This window comes from Hydra vulgaris, chromosome 02 (assembly GCF_038396675.1).
Source record: "Hydra vulgaris chromosome 02, alternate assembly HydraT2T_AEP".
Lineage (NCBI taxonomy): Eukaryota > Metazoa > Cnidaria > Hydrozoa > Anthoathecata > Hydridae > Hydra > Hydra vulgaris.
In genome coordinates this window covers 64,119,397-64,140,000 of record NC_088921.1, presented here as the reverse complement: position 1 = coordinate 64,140,000, position 20,604 = coordinate 64,119,397, and the positions used below count along the sequence as shown (strand labels likewise).

Sequence of the window (20,604 nt, the reverse complement as noted above, 5' to 3'; positions counted from 1 at the left end):
CTCTTTAGCAGCATCAATTCTATTGTTCTTTAGCAGCAGGAATTCTATTATTCTTTTGCAACAGGAATTCTATTGTTCTTTGCATGCAGGATAGAGATTACAACATTTGCAAGTTTATTTCTCAAGCTTTAGGAATGTTAGGTTTCTATAAACCTTTGGGATTAATGAATCTAATTGTTTTAATTTAAAATTATGATGGGATTCGCTAATCATAGAAAATATCTTGATTTAATGAAACTAGATGATTAATGATTTTGGTTTGACACCTCTTATTTGTGTACCTAGATGGTAGAGTTGGTCTCTATACAACATACTAAATTAAAATTATACGGTTTTTGTGATGTCAGATTAAAAGCGTACAGGTGATGTATATATTTAAAAAGTAGCGCTGAGAGAACTTTAAACTCTTGTCTAGTTACTTCTAAATCAAGAGCTCTCTCTCTCTCTTAAAAATTTTATTTCTGGGCAAGATTTAATAGCAATTTTATTATTATTTAATCATTTAATTAATGGATATTTTTCAATTAAAAAATGATTAGCTAACAATTTGTGTGTATAAATTCCAGGAGGTTATATAGGAGGTGCATTTTTCAGCTGAGAAAAAAAAGACATCAGCCAAAGGACCGTGACAAAGAAAATCACAAAAAGAATCCCAATCAGCTTTAGGGTAGTAGTAAGTAGTGCAGTGATAGGGTGAGTCTGAAAAGGAAGTATGAGATAAAAGATTTAAAGAGATCATTGCATGGTCAGAATCATCCAAGGGAGAAAAAGGAAAAATTGAGTACAAGCTAGGATCAGGGACAAGACATAAATCAAGGAGTGAAGGTAAATGATTAGGGTTTTCATGAAAATGAGTCGCAAAGTTAACTATTTGAGTAAGAGATTGAGAAATGCATAAGTTATAGGTGTTAGTGCCAGCAGTGTTGGTGGCATTAGAGCCAAGCCATTCAGTGTGATGAATATATATAACAGTGTCGGCATCCAAACCCAAAAACACAACTTAATGGGTTTTTGGTCTTAAATTTTTTACTTATAATTTTTTTATTCATAAATTAATTTTTATTAACACTCAAGATTTGATGCTGCTCAGCAATTGCTCTAAAAATATAAAGTTTAGTGAGTCATAAATGATAATTTATTTTGTTTGGAGCAGTAATATTCAAACTTGAAGGTTTAAAACAAAGTTGTCTTACAATATAGTCATCAGCAATTATGCATCTTGACCTTAATGTATGTAAATTTGTACAAGCATTTTTTTTTTTTCTCTTCCTAAAAGATTTCATATTTTGCTCCAAATAATGCCAAAGGATGAGATCTTTTAATGGACTAGTTGGACATGTGTGCAACTGTCATTATAATCTTGCAAAACTTGCAGGCAATTTAGAAAACTTTACTTCATAATATATAATTCTCCACCAATATGTTCCTGATTTTGTGCTTTTTACACTATCATTAAATATGTTGGGAAACAAATCTTTTAGTTTCAATGCATAGTAGCCATGCATAAATTCAGGATAGACTTCATTCAACCATTCCTCAGCTTCTTCTTTTTTTCCAATGTTCTTTCTAAGTAAATAAGTAAAATTTTAAGAGTAGTAAACTTAAAAGAAAATTTTTTATCTCTATTTATATTAATTTGATCAGATGCATGTTTTTAATTTTTTTACAATTTTATAGTTACTTTTATATTATGGATCTGTTAAATATTGCTCTCTTAAACCTCTTTTAAATTTTTTGTACTCAGACAAAGATAGCATGGTCTTGGATACTATGAAAAATTATAAAATTATTATTGAACGCACTCTAATTATCTTGAATTAGGGTAGCAATACAATCAGTATCAAAATCGTTTTTCATTATATTGATTACTTCTTTATTTACCTTTACTAAGAGTTCTGAAGATATCTGTTTTCTATTTGGGGACTTCCAGGTCTAAATTTTTTAAGCAGCTTGGTAAAGTCAAGATTTTCTACTATGTTGAATGGTATATTTGTTGGGAAAAAATACCTTGCATCTTGCAAATCCAGTTAATTCTTCTGATTACTTCTTGTTGTAGTAACAAATTTAGAAATAGATGTTTGCCATTGCATTGTCATTTCAGTTGAATGAAAAATTGACAAATAAGAAGAATCGCTAATAAAGCTTAAACAATCTTGATCATTATCTTCTGACTAGTTAGACCTGTTTGATGCTGCAGGTATAGATGACCTTGACTCTAAAACTGATATATCGCTAAATATGTCTGCGAAATCATTAGCACTTCCTTTTTTCTTTCTTCTGGATTTATCCAAATGCATCTTAACTCTCTCTATTTTTTTAATTATGCTCTCTTTACAATAATTACATATTACTCTATTTGGTTGGTATGGTCACTTCATCCTACTCACTAGCCTAATTTCTTCCCTCTGGTTAATACTTTGACATTTTTAAGAAGCATAATCTACTTATATTTTAAATTTAACTAAAAAGATAAATCGATTTAAAAATAGCTTTATATTAGAAAAAAATGCAATCTGATTATTAATTAAGCTATTGTATAAGTCAATATACCTGCTCAAAAACCCAGGTTTTTGCCAACCCTGATATATAACTGAATAAGAGATTGAGAAATGCAGAAGCTATAGGCTTTAGTGCCAGCAGGCTCAGTGACATAAAAGCCAAGCCATTCAGTGTAATGAACATTAAAGTCACTAATAATAATAATATTGGCAAAGGGGTAAAATGAGAGCGCATATCGTTATAATATTTTTATAACAGTTAAAACTTTTAAAAGCTTAACTTTTTTTTTTATCTGTCAATTTGATCAGAAATTATATCTTAAAAAGTGCAGTCTTGGGAAGAAGAAGAATAATAGAGAACAAAGAGAAAGGTGATAGAGTGAAGTGGTGCTAAGCGGAAGCACATAAAAGAATGGTCAATGGATTTGAACCTGATTTTAAAACAAATAGATGAATTGATGCTTATGTATATACCCCCAAGCCTAAAAGACCTTTTGGCTTGGGGGTCCTAAAGGTACCATCCTAAAGGATAGTACCCATCAACACTGAGATCTGAAGAAGGAATAGCAGAATTTAAATTGGTCTCACTAAGAGCAAGCAAATCTAGTAAATTTTGCAAGAGTTGTGATTTAAATGACGGAAGATTGCTTCACAGACCACAAATATATATTAAAACAGTTAGGTGGTATGGATGGTTTTTTATGTTTTATATTTTTGGTTGCTTTTGGCATGTTTCAAGTTTAAGGAAAATTTGAATCATTCTTAGATAGAGCACAACCTCCTAAGCAATGAGCTATGGAATTTTCTCAGTCCTGTTAATTAACCCTAAGTCATAATAAAGGACTCCTTATGTGGCCTTGACAATGCGCACCAAAAGTATTAACAGGGACACCATCCATGTGCAACATGGCACTGTTAATACTCTGATATTTTGCAGCTGATGGTTGATGGCCTCAGCCTCTCTGAGAGCTACCACAGAGTTCGGGAAACCTTGCTACTAGCCAACCTCAGAACCATTTATCTAAGTTTTAGAGCTGTACGCTCATTAGGAGATAACAGGAAGAGTTGCATAGCCACTATCAAAGAGGCACAAGCAAAAATCTATAAGAAGATCCAGCATCCATCATCCTAGGCAGGAAGCAAGGTAACACAGGTTTACATCTACGTTAGCCTAACAAATGAAAAAAGGGTTTGAGGCTGGTTAGCAGAGCTTTTCTGCTTACCCATAAAGTCTTTGCCTTGGAGGCATACTACAAAACAGTAGCTGGATGCAGTTAACATCTGATTACAATAAGTATTTTATCAAGACACCATCTCTAGCCTTTACTCAACCAAGACCCCCAAGGCAGGGGATTTTTAAATTTAAATCAATTACTGTTGAGGTCCTAATATATCTAATTAAAAATTATTTTTAAAAATTTATTTTTTCAGGCATGTATTTTTTTAGTTTTGTCCACCTATTGGCCCACTGTGCAATGCACAAAAATGATTACATTATCAAAAGATTGATAATGTAATCATATCATGTATCATATCTCCTCATGGAAACTAAATAGTGTTGTATTATCGAAAATTTAATTCTTTTTATAAACAATCTGGATGAGAAAAACATACATTATGTTTAAAAGTTAATTATCTGGCTTGTGTTCCAGAATTACAACCTATTGAAAATTTTTGGTCAATCCCAATTATTTCTACCAGCCTTAGAATTATCTTATAAAATCATAATTAGATTTAATTTGTAATTTGGCTACCTTAAAATGAAATAAAATATGTTATGTATAATTTTTACAACAGGTAAAAAAAATTTAAGTTAGAATTATTGCAAATCTAAATAATTATATATGCAAAGGGTTATATTGTTTAAGCTAATTTTTTTGCAAGAAATTAGCTTAAACAATATAACCCTTTGCATATATAATTATTTAGATTTGCGATAATTCTAACTTAAATTTTTTTTTACCTTTTGTAAAAATTATACATATATAACATATTTTATTTCATTTTATTAACAGTTAATTTCATAAACAGTTAATATCATTTCCAGACTCTCGATTCCCTAGGTGCTTGCTCATAAAAAAAAAACATGTGGGGACCTTTTTCACTCCATCTAGATTGATTTTCACTCAGTTAAGTTGTGTGAAAGGCCTCGCGGAGTGCTCTGGAGACCACCAAAATGTGAAAAACGGATAAGAGTGAACAAGCAGGTCAAGTTTCGTTCCTTTTTTCTGTTCAACTCGTCGAGATAGTGATTGGCACTAGCATTTTATGCTAAAAGGTTTGAAAAACAATCTCTAACATGTTCACAGGGTAGCGAAAGACTTAGTTCCAGACTCATAGTTTTTTGTAAAAAAATTTAACTGTTAATATTATTTCCAGGCTCTGAGCGCTATAGTTTTTTGTAAAAATTTCTTTTTTGACACCAGAATGTAAAAAAATTTAAAGTTTGCCTCATTTCTGGAAGTTACCTATTTTGAAATTGAAAATTTTAAACTTGCATGTTTAAACCTATTTTTATATAATTTATGGACACTAAAAAACAAATTTTCAAAATCTAGTTTGTACCTATATATGATATCACCTATCTGTACGTGATATCGCATACTTGTAGGTAATATAATTCAAAAATAAAATTTATTTTTTGTGTGTTATATGTGTAAATAGAATTTAAAATATTTTTAGTACCTGTATTTTAATAAATATTTAAAAGGATCCCCAAGTGCCGAGACAAGTTGTGTTCAGTAAGTTTTTAGTTGATATCTTGAAAAATATTTTGTTTTAGTAAGTTTAATTTACTCCAAACTTATTTTCTAAAGTTTATTTAAGAGGTGAAAACAACTTGTCTCAACACTTGAAGATTCTTTTTATCTTTGTGTTGATATGAATCAACAAAATGAAAAATTAAGATAATCATGTTGATTCATATCAACACGAAGATAAAAAGAATTGTTTTGATTCTTCTTAATATGATTATCTTCATGTTGATTCTTCTCAACACAATTATCTTCATGTTGGTTCATGTCAATTCAGTTATCTTCTTGTTGATTCAATCAACACGAAGATAACTATCAGTAATAAAAGTAACAATCGCTTTCTTTTTTTCTTTTTTCTTTTTATAGGCGTTGGTCGATTTACTTCAGTGATTATACCAACTACATTGATATATTAGGATTGGGAACTATATTGCTCATTATTCCGTTTCGCTTTGCAAAGTTGTTTCATATTGAATGGATCATTTCAGCAGTTGCTTATTTTATAAACTGCTTGAGGCTGTTTCAGTATTTCATAGTAATCAAGTAAGAACAAAATCTTTTTTACTAGATTTAGATTTTATTAGGCAACTATTGTAAGTAATGTGCAAATTAGTAATTGAATTTTTTTTTAATTCAATCTTATTAATGTCATTAATTTGTTTGCATTCAGTTATTTTATTGAGATATTAATTATAGGTAAAATTGAATTGTTTAGAAAAGTTTCGATGATATAAAAATAAGTATTTTGTGGTAGAAAGAATGCAGTCTTTTTATTCCAAAAAGTATCAGTTATTTGAAATTGAAATTACTGATAGATGCTTAACAAATTCCATTTTTATTTGAATTAAAAGTTTTATAAAGAACAATAAGTTAGCAAGCTATTAAAATTTAGTTGATAAAATATAGCTGTAAAACACCTAGGAGCACTTTATATTGCACTAATTGGCAGTAATTTAGTACCTTTATATCTAACAGATATGAAAAATACCATGCAAACAAATGTACCACTTTTAAGCAGTAATAAACTGCAAAAGCTTTAAATCACACATTTTATTAAAAACTGTGTTGGTCTGTTTATATATTATTACCCAAAGCAGATCACCAGTGCAGTATTGATATGGTTATTAGTTACAACTTACCTTAGTCTATTGTGAAAAACAAGTGTTTTAGTTATTTTCTGGCAGTAGTAAGTACAACTCAGTGTGTTGCAGAGTTTTAGTAAACAAAAATAGTAATATTACTGTGGAAAGATGTTTACATTTAATATCTTGATTGAAAAAAATATATTAGGTTTCGATCACAATAAATATTTGTTTGGACCAAAACACAAAGAAATTTTTATCATTGCGCAAAAGAGAGTAAAGAGAACATAGAATTCCAATCTTGCATTACACGAAGGGGTCCTTGCATTACACCAAGGGGTTCTTGCGGTCCGCGAAGGACCACACAGCCATAAAAACATGTAAACAATTTGAGGCTGTGGATGCAAAAAAATTAGTGCACTATTTTTTTGCTAGTTCAAAAAAAAAGTGCTTGCAATGTTTTGCTAAATAGGAAACAATTAGTATTTTTTTTTAGCTTTCCAAACTATCAAAGATCAATTCAAATAAGCATTTGAGGTTAAATTTGAAGGAAGAAGCATACTTTCATGTGCCAAAACAAAATGGAACTCAACACTGAAATAAATTCAGGCAGTTCTCTAATGTAAACTTTAAAGCTTAGTCGTGTTCTATACAAAATCAGACATAAAATGTTGTTTGTGACAGTAAATAAAGTTGAATCAATTGATGAACATACTATAGCTATTTAGAGAAGCAACAGAATTGACACAGGAGGAGGAGATACAACATATTTGTTATGCCCTCTGTATTGTCCAACTTTTGAAAAATTTGGTCTAAAGTTTCCAAGTATCAATAAAAAAACATTTTCTTGACATCTTCATCAATGTGAAAATAATAATGCCACAATTTGAATTGATTGCTTCCCTTTAAGATCCAATCTACCTCAAAGCAGCTACCTTAGATCTAGCTTCTTTTTTTTTAATCTGGGTGAATTTCAACCAAGATACATTGTACCTATTACTAATGATGTATATTGAGAGAACTACAGCCTAAAAAATGAATGTCTTTTTCAGCATTTAGTAAAGACTAAAGGAAGTTATTGGTATTACTCCGGCACTAAAGTCACTACCTTGACATCTACAATAAAAACAATGCCCATTTTATCTGGGTCGACTTATCTACTTTATTATCTCATGTAGCTTTCAGAGCCTTTTCATTGTCTGCCTCTAGTGCTTCAGTAAAGCTTGTCTCCAGCCATGGAGACATGATTCTGCAGCTTTGAAACTGTCAGACATTAGACGAATTTGTTAGTTTACAAATACAATAGATTATAGCATCTTTTTATCAAGAATAAATAATGTGTGTTAATGTATTTAGAAATTAATAAACATAAAATAACATTGTGCGCATTAAGTAGATTGTTTTGAAAACTATGATATAATACACTACTTTGTTTACTACTGAATCAGGTGATACTTGGTACCTGATTTGATTTTAGTTGCTCTTGACTTGATACTTGAATTGGCCAGTTGGTTAAGCTTGACTTGAGTTCAAAATATTGACATTAACTTATAACTTGTAAAATTACAACTTGGTTATAGCACCATGTCACCTTTGAAGTAAGTTTAAAGTATTGCTTTTGTTTTAAAGAATAAGTACTTAATTTTATAACTAGGTTGGTATAATGGATATAACTGAAAGTATAATGTATAATCATGATGGCAGAATATAATTTTTTTTTAATTTTTTATTGAAACAGTAAATAAAAATTTATATCATCTGATATTTAATTTTCTCTAGACAAGATCTCCGATCTTGTCTAGAGAAAATTGTGATAATAAATTTTTGCTAAATGTTAAGAGTTAAAGTTTTTTTAGTTTTCAAAAGGTTTAATTGTTTTTTATATATTTTTAAACTTTTTCACGTCATAAAAATCATATAAAAAATTTTAAAGAATTTTAAAAATAAAATATTATTTTCTAAAATTAAGTTTTTTTAAAATTAAAGCGAAATCAGAAAAAATAGTTCAAGGATTTTTAAACGGTTTTAATCAAATGTTTTAATACTGACACTAGAAAACTGTTGTTGTTGTTTTTTTTTGTGGTTTTTTAATGTGCTGTCATATAAGAAGAAAAGTTATATTTATTTTTATTGTTAAATGTATGTAGTAGTAAATTAAAAATAATGGTTATTTGTTGTTTTTGTTTTATTTGCTTTTTTTTTTTTTTACATAAAAACTCAATTTCTATTTTTGCTCATACTTAAGAACTAATAATAATAAATCATAATACCCACAGTGTTGTGGTGTAACCAGATGTGGGCATTGAGCCAGATGTTTAAAACCTTTAATAATTAATCAGTTACCACTGTTGTTAAGTTTTTCAAAGAAAAGTTTAAAAGAGGAATATTTGATTTTAGTTATTGCTTGTAAAGTAGGCAAAATCTTTAACTTCGAAACACGAACCAAGATACAAATACGGTAGTATCCCACTCAACTTGTTTCTCAGACAAGTTGAGCGGGGTACTACCAGAGGCTACTACTGATTCACTTACAAAGTAAGCGTTCTATCATTGCACCACTACCGCATACAATCAAAATTTATCTTATTTTTGATAACTTTCTTTGTAGGGAACTTCATATCTACTATCGCACCTTTCATATAATAATTGTTGAAGATATTAGAAAGTTTGCTGCTTTGTTTCTGGTAATTATACTTGCTTTTACAGGATCTGTCACTATGGCGCTAAAATCAACAGCTGAATTGCATATAGTTGGGTACTAAAAATTCTACTAGTTTCTTTTTTTTTAGTTTTTGTTAAATTTGTTTGTTTTGTAAATTTTTTCAACTTGTTTAGAGGATACTGGGGTATATTTTTTAAAGAAATACGTGGTTTGGCTGAGTCTCAAAGTTTTTCTGATGACTACAGTAACATCAAGTTAGATACTTTTATACTTTTATTTTTGCGAGTTCAAAAGTGTTGATGATCAAAAATGATATGTTGATATATGTTCTTGAATTAGATTTATTTTATTGTATGTGTTTTAAATACTTATTCTACTGAATTAGTTTAAAATAGATATTTAATGTGTATATTGGACAGTTTAAAACTTGGGCCAACTGAAAATTTATCTCAACATTATCCTAATTAATAAAAAGTTTTTTTTTACAAAAAAGTTGTAAAACATCTTTCTTTCTTTTTTTTTTTTTCTTTTTTTTTCTTTTCAGTGTTACTCTAGTATTATTGTGGTAATTATACAATTTAGTTTTACTTTTCAGTGTTATTGTGGTAATTTTTTTGATGTGTAACATGTTCTGCACTATGGTTGTTCTTCTTAATATTTTGATTGGTCAAATAAGCAATCGATATAATGAAGTCCAATCCATGGCTAAAGTTCAGTATGATATTGATAAAACAAAATTTATAACTAAGATTGACAACTCAAGACTGTGTGGGGTAAGTTAATAAAGTGTTTCTAATAATAATCAAGGCAACGTGGTTAATTAAACTGAACTATTTATTTGTTTAAAACAAAACAAAACTGAACTATTTATTTGTTTAAAACAAAACAAAACAAACTATATCAAATGCACCATTCAAATTATTTTGAATATGAAAAAAAAAAGCAATGAAAAAAATTTTATCAAACTCAAGCTTCATTTTAAATGAATCTTTTTATCTACAAAAAAAACAAGAACAGTTGAAACCATTTTTTAAATTGCAAAAAAAAAGTTTAAGTTATTTTCAAAAAAAATAACCTTTTTGTTGTTACTGTAATAAAGTAAATTTTTTATATTTAGTTGAAAGTCAAATTTACATTTGTGCTGAATTAAAAGAAAGTGATATTTAGAAATTCTTTGTGCTTTTTGTAAATTGCTAGTTATGTCAAAACCAAGCATGAAGCAATTTGAAAAGATTATTTGCTGAAAACCAACAATGAACTATAGAAATGAAATCTTGATGAAAAAGAGTAGACAAAAAGGGCAAAAACAATATCGATTGGTTATTACTTAACCAAAAATAAGAAATATGGTTTCAAATGACTCAAAGTAATTAAAGTTTGGTTTACCTTGTTGATATTATATATAATTAACCTCAGAAATTTATAGTTGAATTAAGTAACAAATCTGCATTAATATTTAGACAACAAAAGTTTCCAGCAATGTATGAAAAGGTAAATCAAAAGGAAAATAGTTTAAACCAAATCAGGAGTTTCTAAGTTTTTGATTAAATCAAAAAAAATCAAGCAAATTCTAAAACATGCGTTCTTACTATAAATCTAAAAAGCTTTCAGACACAAACATGGCTGCATTGTTTTTATTCATATTTTTACTTTTTTTGTTTGTTTGTTTTTTTCTACCAATTTAAATATAATCTTTCTAAATTTTAATTAATTTTTTTTTTAATAAATTTTAAAAGTTTAACTTTTCAAACCACAAAACTAAAGTTATATTTTAGAAACTTCGCATTCGATACTACCAAAATGGCGGTTATACAACAAGTTCTTCAGAAGAAGACGGTATCAGTTTAATTTATACAAAACTTATTTTATTTGTGTATAGTATACTATGTGTATCTTTTTTGCTTATAAATAACTTTTATAAAATTTTATTACTTCCTCAACAAAAATCAATCCAACAATAAAACTTCTTCTGACACGAAAGAGTTTCGTAAAAAAATCTGAGTTATGGTTTATTAGAAAAACCTTAAATATAATTAGCTATTACAAGCTGTGGTATTTAAATTAGAAATTTTCTTCCAAATCAAGATTATTGTTTTTTTAAGATCAGCTTCATGTAAGAATCAGGCAAGGCTCAATAGTGACCCTCTTTAAAATTGCTAAATGTTTTAATATGTTATTACTAGAAGCTCAATTCCCAAAATTTTTTTAAAAAATATTCTTTTGTTGTCCAGATATTAAATGTCAAAATTTTGACATTTTGTTTTTTGTTTTTAGGAATATTTATCAAATAAATCCTAATGCATTTTTAAACTTGAAATTTAGAACATATAATATGTTTATCGGCTAGTTTAGACCTAAAATTTAAAAATATAAGTAAAAAGATAAAAAAAATTTATATCTAAACATGCTTTACAATTGGTTCCTACATACAAACAACTTCTTTTAGTTCATTTGTTCTTTGGTTTGTTCAATATAGTTTGTTACTAAGAAATAATCACCGTGTTGATTAGTTAGAGTCTGGGGGCTTGTTTTACAAGATGTTGTCATCAGAAAAAATCATGCTATCTTTTTGACTAGGTCATTGATAAATTTCTCCAAAAAGTACTCTTTTTACGCAGTCATTTAAGGTGCTGAATTCAGATAACTTAAATTATATAAAAAGAAAATTTATGGATAAATAATGAAAGAAATTATATCTGTTATAGATTATCAATTAAATTTAAATTAAAAGTTGTTAGATTCTTACTTTGTTTCATGTAGTATAAGTTTCCTTCAGTACTTGTGAATGGAACAAGCAATTTAATTATTTTTTTTAAACATCTTCGCTTTCAACAAGGCTGCAAGCAACCACTAATTAGAGTTGGAAGTTACTGGAAGAGAAAAGATGAAGATTGTAGAGCAAGATAATGATTGAGAGATGACTTAGAGGATTGCAAATTATATGAATCAGGAAAGCAAGATGAAGGAAGCGAATTCCAAAGAGCTGATGTTCAAGGGAAAAAACTAGAGGAATAAGAGTTTTTAGAGCACTTAGGAACAGTCTCAAAAAAAAGATGAGACTTAATTGAAAGACGAGTAACACGAGAATGAATTTGTCCAATGAAAATGAAAAGTCCAAACAAGGACAGATTTGAGATATAGAGATAAAGAATAGAATCCTGAGTAAGAAAGTGCTAAGCTCGATAAAAAGATGCAACCTTAGCAGATGCTAGTTTTGCAATGGATTTGATATATGGTTTCCAAGAAAGATCGGAAGTAAGAGTTAATCCTAGAAGATGAAGTGTTGATGACTCATTGAGTACATTACCATTCATAAATATAGGAAGATCTAAATTATTGCAATAAAGATTGGCTGAAAAAAATTGAGTTTTATCTGAATTAAAGTTCACCAGTCACTGTGAGCCCCATGCTGTCGCAGAAGTGAGATCCTTTTCAAGCTCAAATGTCTTTTCCATGCAATCAGAGTGTGTTGGCTTCTTATCATGACAAGATTAAATGGTAGTGTCATTAGCGAACAATGCCACCTTAGATGTGAGAATATCTGGAAGATCATTTATGTAAATTAAAAAGAGTCTATGGTCAAGCGTTAAACTTTGAGGAACCCTTGAAGTTACAGAATAAGAAGAAGAGTGTTGTCCATCGAAGACAACTTTTATACTATGATCGAAAGAAAAGGTTCAATAATCTTAAAGATGTTACCTGATACACTGTAAGAAGAAAGCTTATGGAGAAGACCAGCATGCCAAACTTTATCAAAAGCTTTAGAAATGACAAGAGCAATGACCTTAAATTCTCTACCTTTATCTAATGCAAGATAAAACCTATCAGTTATTACTGTTAGCAAATCAGCTGTAGAACGAGAAGATCGAAATTCATATTGATGATCAGAAAGTTATTAGATTCAAGATGAGAGATTAGGTGTTTGTTAAATAAAAATTCAAAAACCTGATTATGATAGGAAGAAGACTAATGGGATAGTAGTTAGATGGAACAGATCGCTCTCCAGAATTTTTGAAAATAGGGATAACAGATGTCGCTTTCCAGCAGGCTGGTAAACAAGACTCTAATAAGCACTTGTTGAATAGTTTTGAAAGTATAGTTGACAGCTCCGGAGAACACTTTCAAGACTATAACAGATATGTTTTCCGGGTCACAAGCTGTAGAAGAGTCTAAGCAGAAAATCACTTTCGATACAGAAGCTGGAGTGATATGAATGTCTAGCAATGTATCAACCTGTTTGACGTCTATATAACGCAACCGTGGAATCAAGAATTGTTTTGCTGATAGATATGGAAGTAACAATTTCAATTGGCAATTGCAACAATGTGAGGAGAAGAAGCACATTTGTCAACAGGAAGACCAAAGATTTCTACCCAAGGGCCATCACAAAGAAATTTACGGATAGAATCCCAGTCAGCTCTAAGGTAGTTGTAAGAGGTACGATGATAGGAGGATTCAGATTATGAAGAAGAATTAGATGATAGTTTCAGAGAGATCAAACTGATCAGAAGCACCTAAGGGTGAATGTGGAGAAACTGAGCACTGACTAGGATCTGAAACAAGACATAAGTCGAGTAGAGAAGGTAAATGATTCGGGTTGTCTTTAAAGCGAGTTGAAAAGTTGACTATATGAGTTAAGGATTGAGAAAGGCAAAGGTTGTGGGCTTTAATGCCTGCAGAGTCAATGACGCTAGAGCCAATCCATTCAGTGTGATGTTATTTCTGATCAAATTGACCAGAGGGCTTGGTCATTTTGATCAGAAATAACATCAAAGATAGTGCAGTCTTAAGATGAAGGAGAGCGATATAGAACAAAAAGAGAAAGACAATAGAGTGAAGTGGTGTTAAACGAAAACACATAAAAGAATAGTCTATGGATTCAAACCTAGTTTCCTGACATATGGTTGAATTCTTACGAATGTAAATGCACAGACCAAGCATGTGACTATTGGAGTCTTTATGAATTAAAGAAAGATAACCATCAACACTAAGATCACAAGATGAGACAGCTGAACTCAAATTAGTACACTGTTTACAAGCAATATCCTCATTGCTTTTAATAAACCCTAAGCCGTAACAGAGGGAATGACAAAAAACAAATATATAGTTCAGTTCAATTAACCGCGTTGCCTTGATTATTAGAAACACTTTATTAACTTACCCCACACAGTCTTAAGTTATCAATCTTAGTTATTAATTTTTTTTATCAGTATTATACTGAACTTTAGCCATGGATTGGACTTCATTATATCAATTGTTTATTAGACCAATCAAAATATTAAGAAAAACAACCATATAGATGAAGATTTATAATATCCAAAAAAAATGTATTGGATAATCATGGCTTAAAATAGAAAAATGATAAAAAATTAAAATCAATCTTTCAAATCAATATTTTGAAGCATGATATTTAAACAATAATAATTAATCAAGTGAAATACCCAGTATTTATGAATATTTTTTGCAAAACTTTTGGAATTGAACTTCTATTATGATTAACAACAGCATATTAAAAAAATTAGCAATTTTAAGGAGGATCACTAACAAAAGGTTGTGTTTTTGAAGAGGATCACTAACAAAAGGTTGTTTTTTTGAAGAGGATTACTAACAAAAGGTTGTATTTTTGATTCTTATATAAAGTCGCTCTTAAGTTACTCAAAAAGACAAAAGAATTCAGAAGCATTAATGTTCACTAAAAAACTAGATAAATAAAAGAAAATTTATTAAATATATATTAGTAAAGAGTGTGAAGGAGTATTCACTGAAAAAAGGTGATATAAATAAATGATAAGTTTTTGAGATTTAGTTAGATGGAACAAGTGATTCTAGCTATCATGATTAGCGGCCATGTTAGTATTTATATAATCATGACCAGCAGCCATGCTAGTATTTATATAATCATGACCAGCAACCATGCTAGTACTTATATAATCACGATCAGCAACCATGCTAGTATTTATATAATCATGACAAGCGACCATGCTAGTATTTATATAATCATGACCAGCAGCCATGCTAGTATTTATATAATCATGACCAGCGACCATGCTAGTACTTATATAATCATGATCAGCAACCATGCTAGTATTTATATAATCATGACCGGCGACTATGCTAGTATTTATATAATCATAACCAGCAGCCATGCTAGTATTTATATAATCATGACCAGCGACCATGCTAGTACATATATAATCATGATTAGCAACCATGCTAGTATTTATATAATCATGACCAGCGACCATGGTAGTACTTATATAATCATGATCAGCAACCATGGTAGTATTTATATAATCATGACAAGCGACCCTGCTAGTATTTATATAATCATGGTCAGCAGCCATGCTAGTATTTATATAATCATGGCAGTATTTTTATTACAGTTTTGATTATGTCAAGTCAAAAAAGTATTTAAACTGTTTAAAGTAACCATTTTTGATTTAACCATGGTTGTAACAAATGGGTTTAATATTTTTTAGAAATTTGTATGTCTGAAAATTAGCTCCCCTTTTCGTAAGTATATTTTTTTCTAATTTAGACCTCTTAATAATGTCAAAGATGGTCTTGAAACTGATTTGAAATTTGATATTATTTTTATTGTTTAATATCTAGAAGTTATAGCTGATTGGGTGGCCATGAAAGAGAATGAGTTTTTAAAGGAAGATAATAAGAAAAAATTTGAGTGAGTATATTTTAGGCATATAATAATTTAAACTCGTAAAAACCTCCATTATGAATGTTGAATATTAAAACTTGTACATCCAACGACCAGAAATCATCAAACTCAGAAATCATTAAACTCTTTTTTTTTTTTTTTTTTTTTTTTTTTTTTTTTTTTTTTTTTTTTTTTTTTGCTACGGTAGAGTTGCAAAAAAAATGAGATTTTACTAATCTTCAATTTTCACTTTTTCAACTAAAACCCTCACTCATTCTATAAACTACTATAAAAACATTGTGATTTTTAAATAATCCACATTTAATACAATAAAACGGGAAGTAACATTTTATATTGACAGTAAAATTTTGAGATGAGTTTTTTTACAAGGGAGCAAAAATAAAAATCTCAGATTTAAATACTCTGAGGTTTACACCGCGATGTTAAAAAAGTTACCACGCAACAATTGTTAATTACACTGTGAATATTAATATATATATTTTTTTTAATATATGGATAATAATTTCATTAGATAGATTAAAAATTATGGTATTGGTTGGCTAAAAAATGAAATAAACGTTTTTTCAAAAAAACTTTTTAATATTTAATTCCATAATTAAGCTTCGACAATACCATTGTCTAGTGATCGACCAAAACCGAAATTTGAACCGAAACCGAAAGTACCGAAATTTTGGTTCATTGAAACCGAAACCGAAACCAAAATTTCGGCCGAAACCGAAATTTGAGAAAGAACGTTTAAAATCCCTGAGCCTTTTATGATCATCGAATGAAAGCAAAAAAAACTATTTTACATATATCTAAGCAATCACCATGAAACATAGTTTGATAAAAACTATAATATGTCAAGACATTTCAATAATTAAAGGTAATAATTGAAGTATTTTCTCTGCGGAATACTTTTTTTTTCATGTTTTCTAGCAAAAGTCTGTTTCTTTCATATGAAAGAATGTCTTGATTATTGAATATTGCTTTTTCAGTTAGGAGATTGTTCAGAGTAAACGACTTCTTAAATGTGATGTGATGAAAGTCCGCTAAGTGATTGAAGTTTTGGATTGTGCGATCCATGAGATATTTTCAAATTGCATATATTGCAAGTTCCGTATTTGAAATGACTAGCTGTCACGGTAAAATGATTCCATAAACCAGTTTTTTATCGATTATTTTCCATTGTAAAATTTAGCACTGAGAAACTTTTGATGAAGCTATTGGTTTGGGTTGCTTTACTTAAATGTTAATTCATTTTAAGAATGATTTGAGAATAGTAACTCAAAACTATTATGTAACGTGATTTCAATTAAAATTTCAACAATTGTTATAATTAAAAATTAATTTACTAACAATCAATTAAAATTAGGAAACCGTCATGATCCCACTCTAAATTAAAACTTAAAAAAAATCTTATAAAAGTTTTGGTTCATTTCGGTTGCGGTTTGAACCGAAATTTCGGCCGAAACAGAAAAAGTAAAAAAATTGTTAAAGCAGAAATTTCGGTTTCGGTCGAAGCCGAAAGCTTCCGTTCACTACCATTGTCAATGATCTTAAACTCTTATGCAAAGAATAAATGCTGTTGACAGAAAACTCTTTAGACTTAAATTCAAAGATGTGATTGTTGCGCTATCGAAGTGTCTTTTTTCAAAATTTTACCTAAAACAGGTTGAGTTTAGCATAGTAGGTTTCTGCCGCAATTGTGGTATTCGGCGGAAGCAGTTCTTAGTACATAGTGCTTTGCAGTTGTTTCGGGCCTAGCCACTTGCTGTTGTGGTTAACGTAGAGTGCCAACTTCTTATCTCCAGAAAAATCATGGTCGAGCTAGTTAAACGTGAGGTGCAAAGATATAGGGTTCATGCTGGTGTCTGCTGTGGTATCCAAACGCTAAGCTTGCAGATCTTTCTTTGTACCATAAACGCATCCAAGTTTACTTGTTAAACAACGCCTAGTTAATCTGAGATCGGTTTCTGTTAACTGCTTGATACACTCTAAATTCAATTACAATGTTATACTAGTTCTTGGTCAATCTTGCAATCTTAAGAACCCGTGACAAAATTCTTGAAACCAACGCTTAGCTGTCATCTTAGACACTGTACCCTGACTTTACTGATTGCATATGTTTCGTGTGACTTTGGTTGCTGAGTGGCCTGATTGAAACTCACAAAGAAGGCGGCAGTACCGTACATTGTTATTAACGTCGTTGATTTTTCATAGTATACAGCGGTAATACGCAACGTTTTAATGGCCTGATAAGTTGTTTCCCTATCTATATATACTCAAAACTCTCTAGGCATTTTTATAAAATTGCTTGTTATTTTTTTAGCTAAACCAAAATTTCATTTTTAACTGTTAAAAAAAGAAAAGACGTGATTTTACTCGCTTTGCTGAATGAAATTTATTTTTAGATCTACGAGAGAAAATTTGAAGTTTTAAATTTATTTTAGATCTATGAGAGGAAACTTAAAGTTTAAAGGAGAAAGAGATCAATAATCTTTTATTAAATTATTTTAAAGTGTTTAAGTATATAATATTTTTAACATTGTTTTTATTAGATGTTTCTAACTTTGATTTTTATGCTCAGATTAACTTTTTATTTGAAATTAATTCGACCTTTTTATTCTTTTTTTTTTTTTTTTTTTGCTCGGTGGGAATTTTTACCTTTTTTTTTTTTTTTTTTGGAGTCAAATTTAAAATTTGACCCCAAAAGTAAATATTTATAAAATTATATATAACATTTATTAAACTAGAGTTTTTATTTATTACTAAAGATTTCGTCACTTTATTTTATTTACGTATACAATTTATTTATTTTTGATTGATTTTTAAAAAAGACGGTTTAAAAAATGCTAAACAAGAAATTTAAGATGTTATCTATTCATATACAAATTCAGGAAAATATTACGAGATTATTTATTAGAGAAATATTTTAAAGTTATTTTATTGAGTATTTATAATTTTGTAAAGTTTCTTGCATAAAATACATTTATTGAATATTATAGTTATGAATTTCTCGTAGATTCAATTTACAGCTTAACCAGTGTTAACTTTTATCATGCGGTCTAACCTGTGTTAACATTAAGGGTATAATGGGGCACATTGGGACAGTAATGGTTGAATCCTTAGATCTCATCTATAAAAAAAAAAATTCAATAAATATTTCAAATTATTGTAAAAAAAAAATTATTTTTCTACTTTTTCGTTATTGTAAACAAAATTTTTTTTCTTTTTTTTACAATAATAATAGAATATAAATAAATATCTGGAATTTGACTTTTTAAATAGTATTAATTTGAGTAAAATAATTTTAGTCGAGCATATCGGGACAAGAAGTTATTTATATAATTGACTATATTACTACCATTTTGTGATGCTATTTTCAGTTATATGATTTTACTTTTAATCTAAAATATTATTTTCCTTACTTAAAAAAGCAATATTAGTAATAAATTCGAAGAAATTTGTTATCTTTATAACTTTATTTTGATTATAATTAGTGTTTAATTTAAATTTTTTTTTTTTTTTTTTTTGTTCTTTTATCTTTACAATATTGTGATTCTATCTATATAACTGATACAAATTTACAATTTTTATAAAATATATGATGGTAAGAGAAAAAATAAAATCTCACAACTTTATAGAATACAAAGAATATAACTGCAGGGTATCATTATTATTAAAAGAACGCGGGAAACTTGCAGAAGACCAGATGGTCTTGTCATCAAGAAACCGCTTGTACTAGTAATATTTTTTGTATTTTTGTTTTTACATGTTTCTAGTTTCACAAAATATAATGGTAGTTAATTTTATGTTGGATTCACATATAATAAAATGTAAGATAAAAAATAATTGATAAATGCTAGATTTTGCACACATAAATATATGATTAGGCATAAATAAAATTATTTTTGATTTATATATTTTTTATATTAATATTTGTTATTGAAGTTTTTTGGGATTTTCGCTTCAACGTTAATTTTGGCTCTAGTTTCAGTATTAGTTTAGTGTAAGTTCATATAATTGTTTATATTTAAAACGAATTTTTTTAGTAAGATTTTCAAACAATTTTGGTTATCTAATTTTGTAATTATGGCATTTCTGGATATCAGTTTATTATAGAGATAGGGACCGCGATATGAAATTGTGAAACGCGATAGTTTTGTTTTTCTAAACGGTATATTAAAGTTTCCTACTTCTCGAGTGTCATATCTATTTCTATTGCTTTTAAAGAAATCATTTGAGAAATGTGATGGGACAAGCCCGAGTTTATATTTCAGCATAAACAATAAGTTTTGATAAATGTTTATTCTATAGACGTTTAGTGCATTAAGGAGTTTTAACAAAGGTTCAGCATGAGTGAATTTGTCTTTTTTATAGACAATTCTAACGGCATGTTTTTGACGTCGATAAAGTGATTTCAAATTGGATTTATTGGTACTTGCCCATGCTATATTACCATATGTATAATAGGTCTGTATAAATGAGAAATAAAGATGTTTTAGATTTTCTTGGGATAACATTGGTCTAGCTTTGTATAGCACGCCAATGTTTTTGGTTATTTTTGTATTTAAATAGTCAATGTGTGCTTTCCATGAAATATTTTCGTCAATTAGTAAACCTAGAAATTTTGTTATTGAGGTTCTTTCAATATTTTTGTTTTCTATTTTTAGCAATGGTAATATATTAGGTTTTTTTTTTTTTTTTTTGGTTGGGATGGAATAAAATGTAATTGGTTTTTTCTGTGTTTAAAGATAATTTATTAGATTTTAGCCAGATATTAAGTTTTTCAAGTTCGATATTCGTTGTTTCAAAGAGTTCTTCGATAGACTGAGATGAATAAAATAAATTAGTATCATCTGCAAACATTATTACATCAAGTTTGTTTAAGACTTTTGGAAGATCGTTAATGTATATTAAGAACAATAAGGGAGCTAGAATGGAACCTTGG

General features: G+C 28.8%; 1 protein-coding gene across 3 annotated transcripts in view; it reads left to right on the top strand.

Moving 5' to 3' along the window:
• The window catches only part of LOC101236412 (uncharacterized), a 79,763-nt gene extending 61,113 nt beyond the window's left edge, over positions 1-18,650 (top strand). For 2 of the 3 annotated variants that reach the window (XM_065791687.1, XM_065791688.1), the window contains 7 exons: positions 5,618-5,794; positions 8,942-9,088; positions 9,169-9,249; positions 9,591-9,768; positions 10,771-10,831; positions 15,608-15,677; positions 18,104-18,650. In XM_065791687.1, coding sequence (XP_065647759.1) covers positions 5,618-5,794; positions 8,942-9,088; positions 9,169-9,249; positions 9,591-9,768; positions 10,771-10,831; positions 15,608-15,677; positions 18,104-18,149 — 760 coding nt within the window. In that variant the 3' untranslated portion in view covers positions 18,150-18,650. Of the gene's footprint in view, positions 1-5,617; positions 5,795-8,941; positions 9,089-9,168; positions 9,250-9,590; positions 9,769-10,770; positions 10,832-15,474; positions 15,509-15,607; positions 15,678-18,103 lie in introns of all 3 variants that reach the window. The other variant, XR_010636829.1, reaches the window with a different exon arrangement.
• Positions 18,651-20,604: the final 1,954 nt, after the last annotated feature.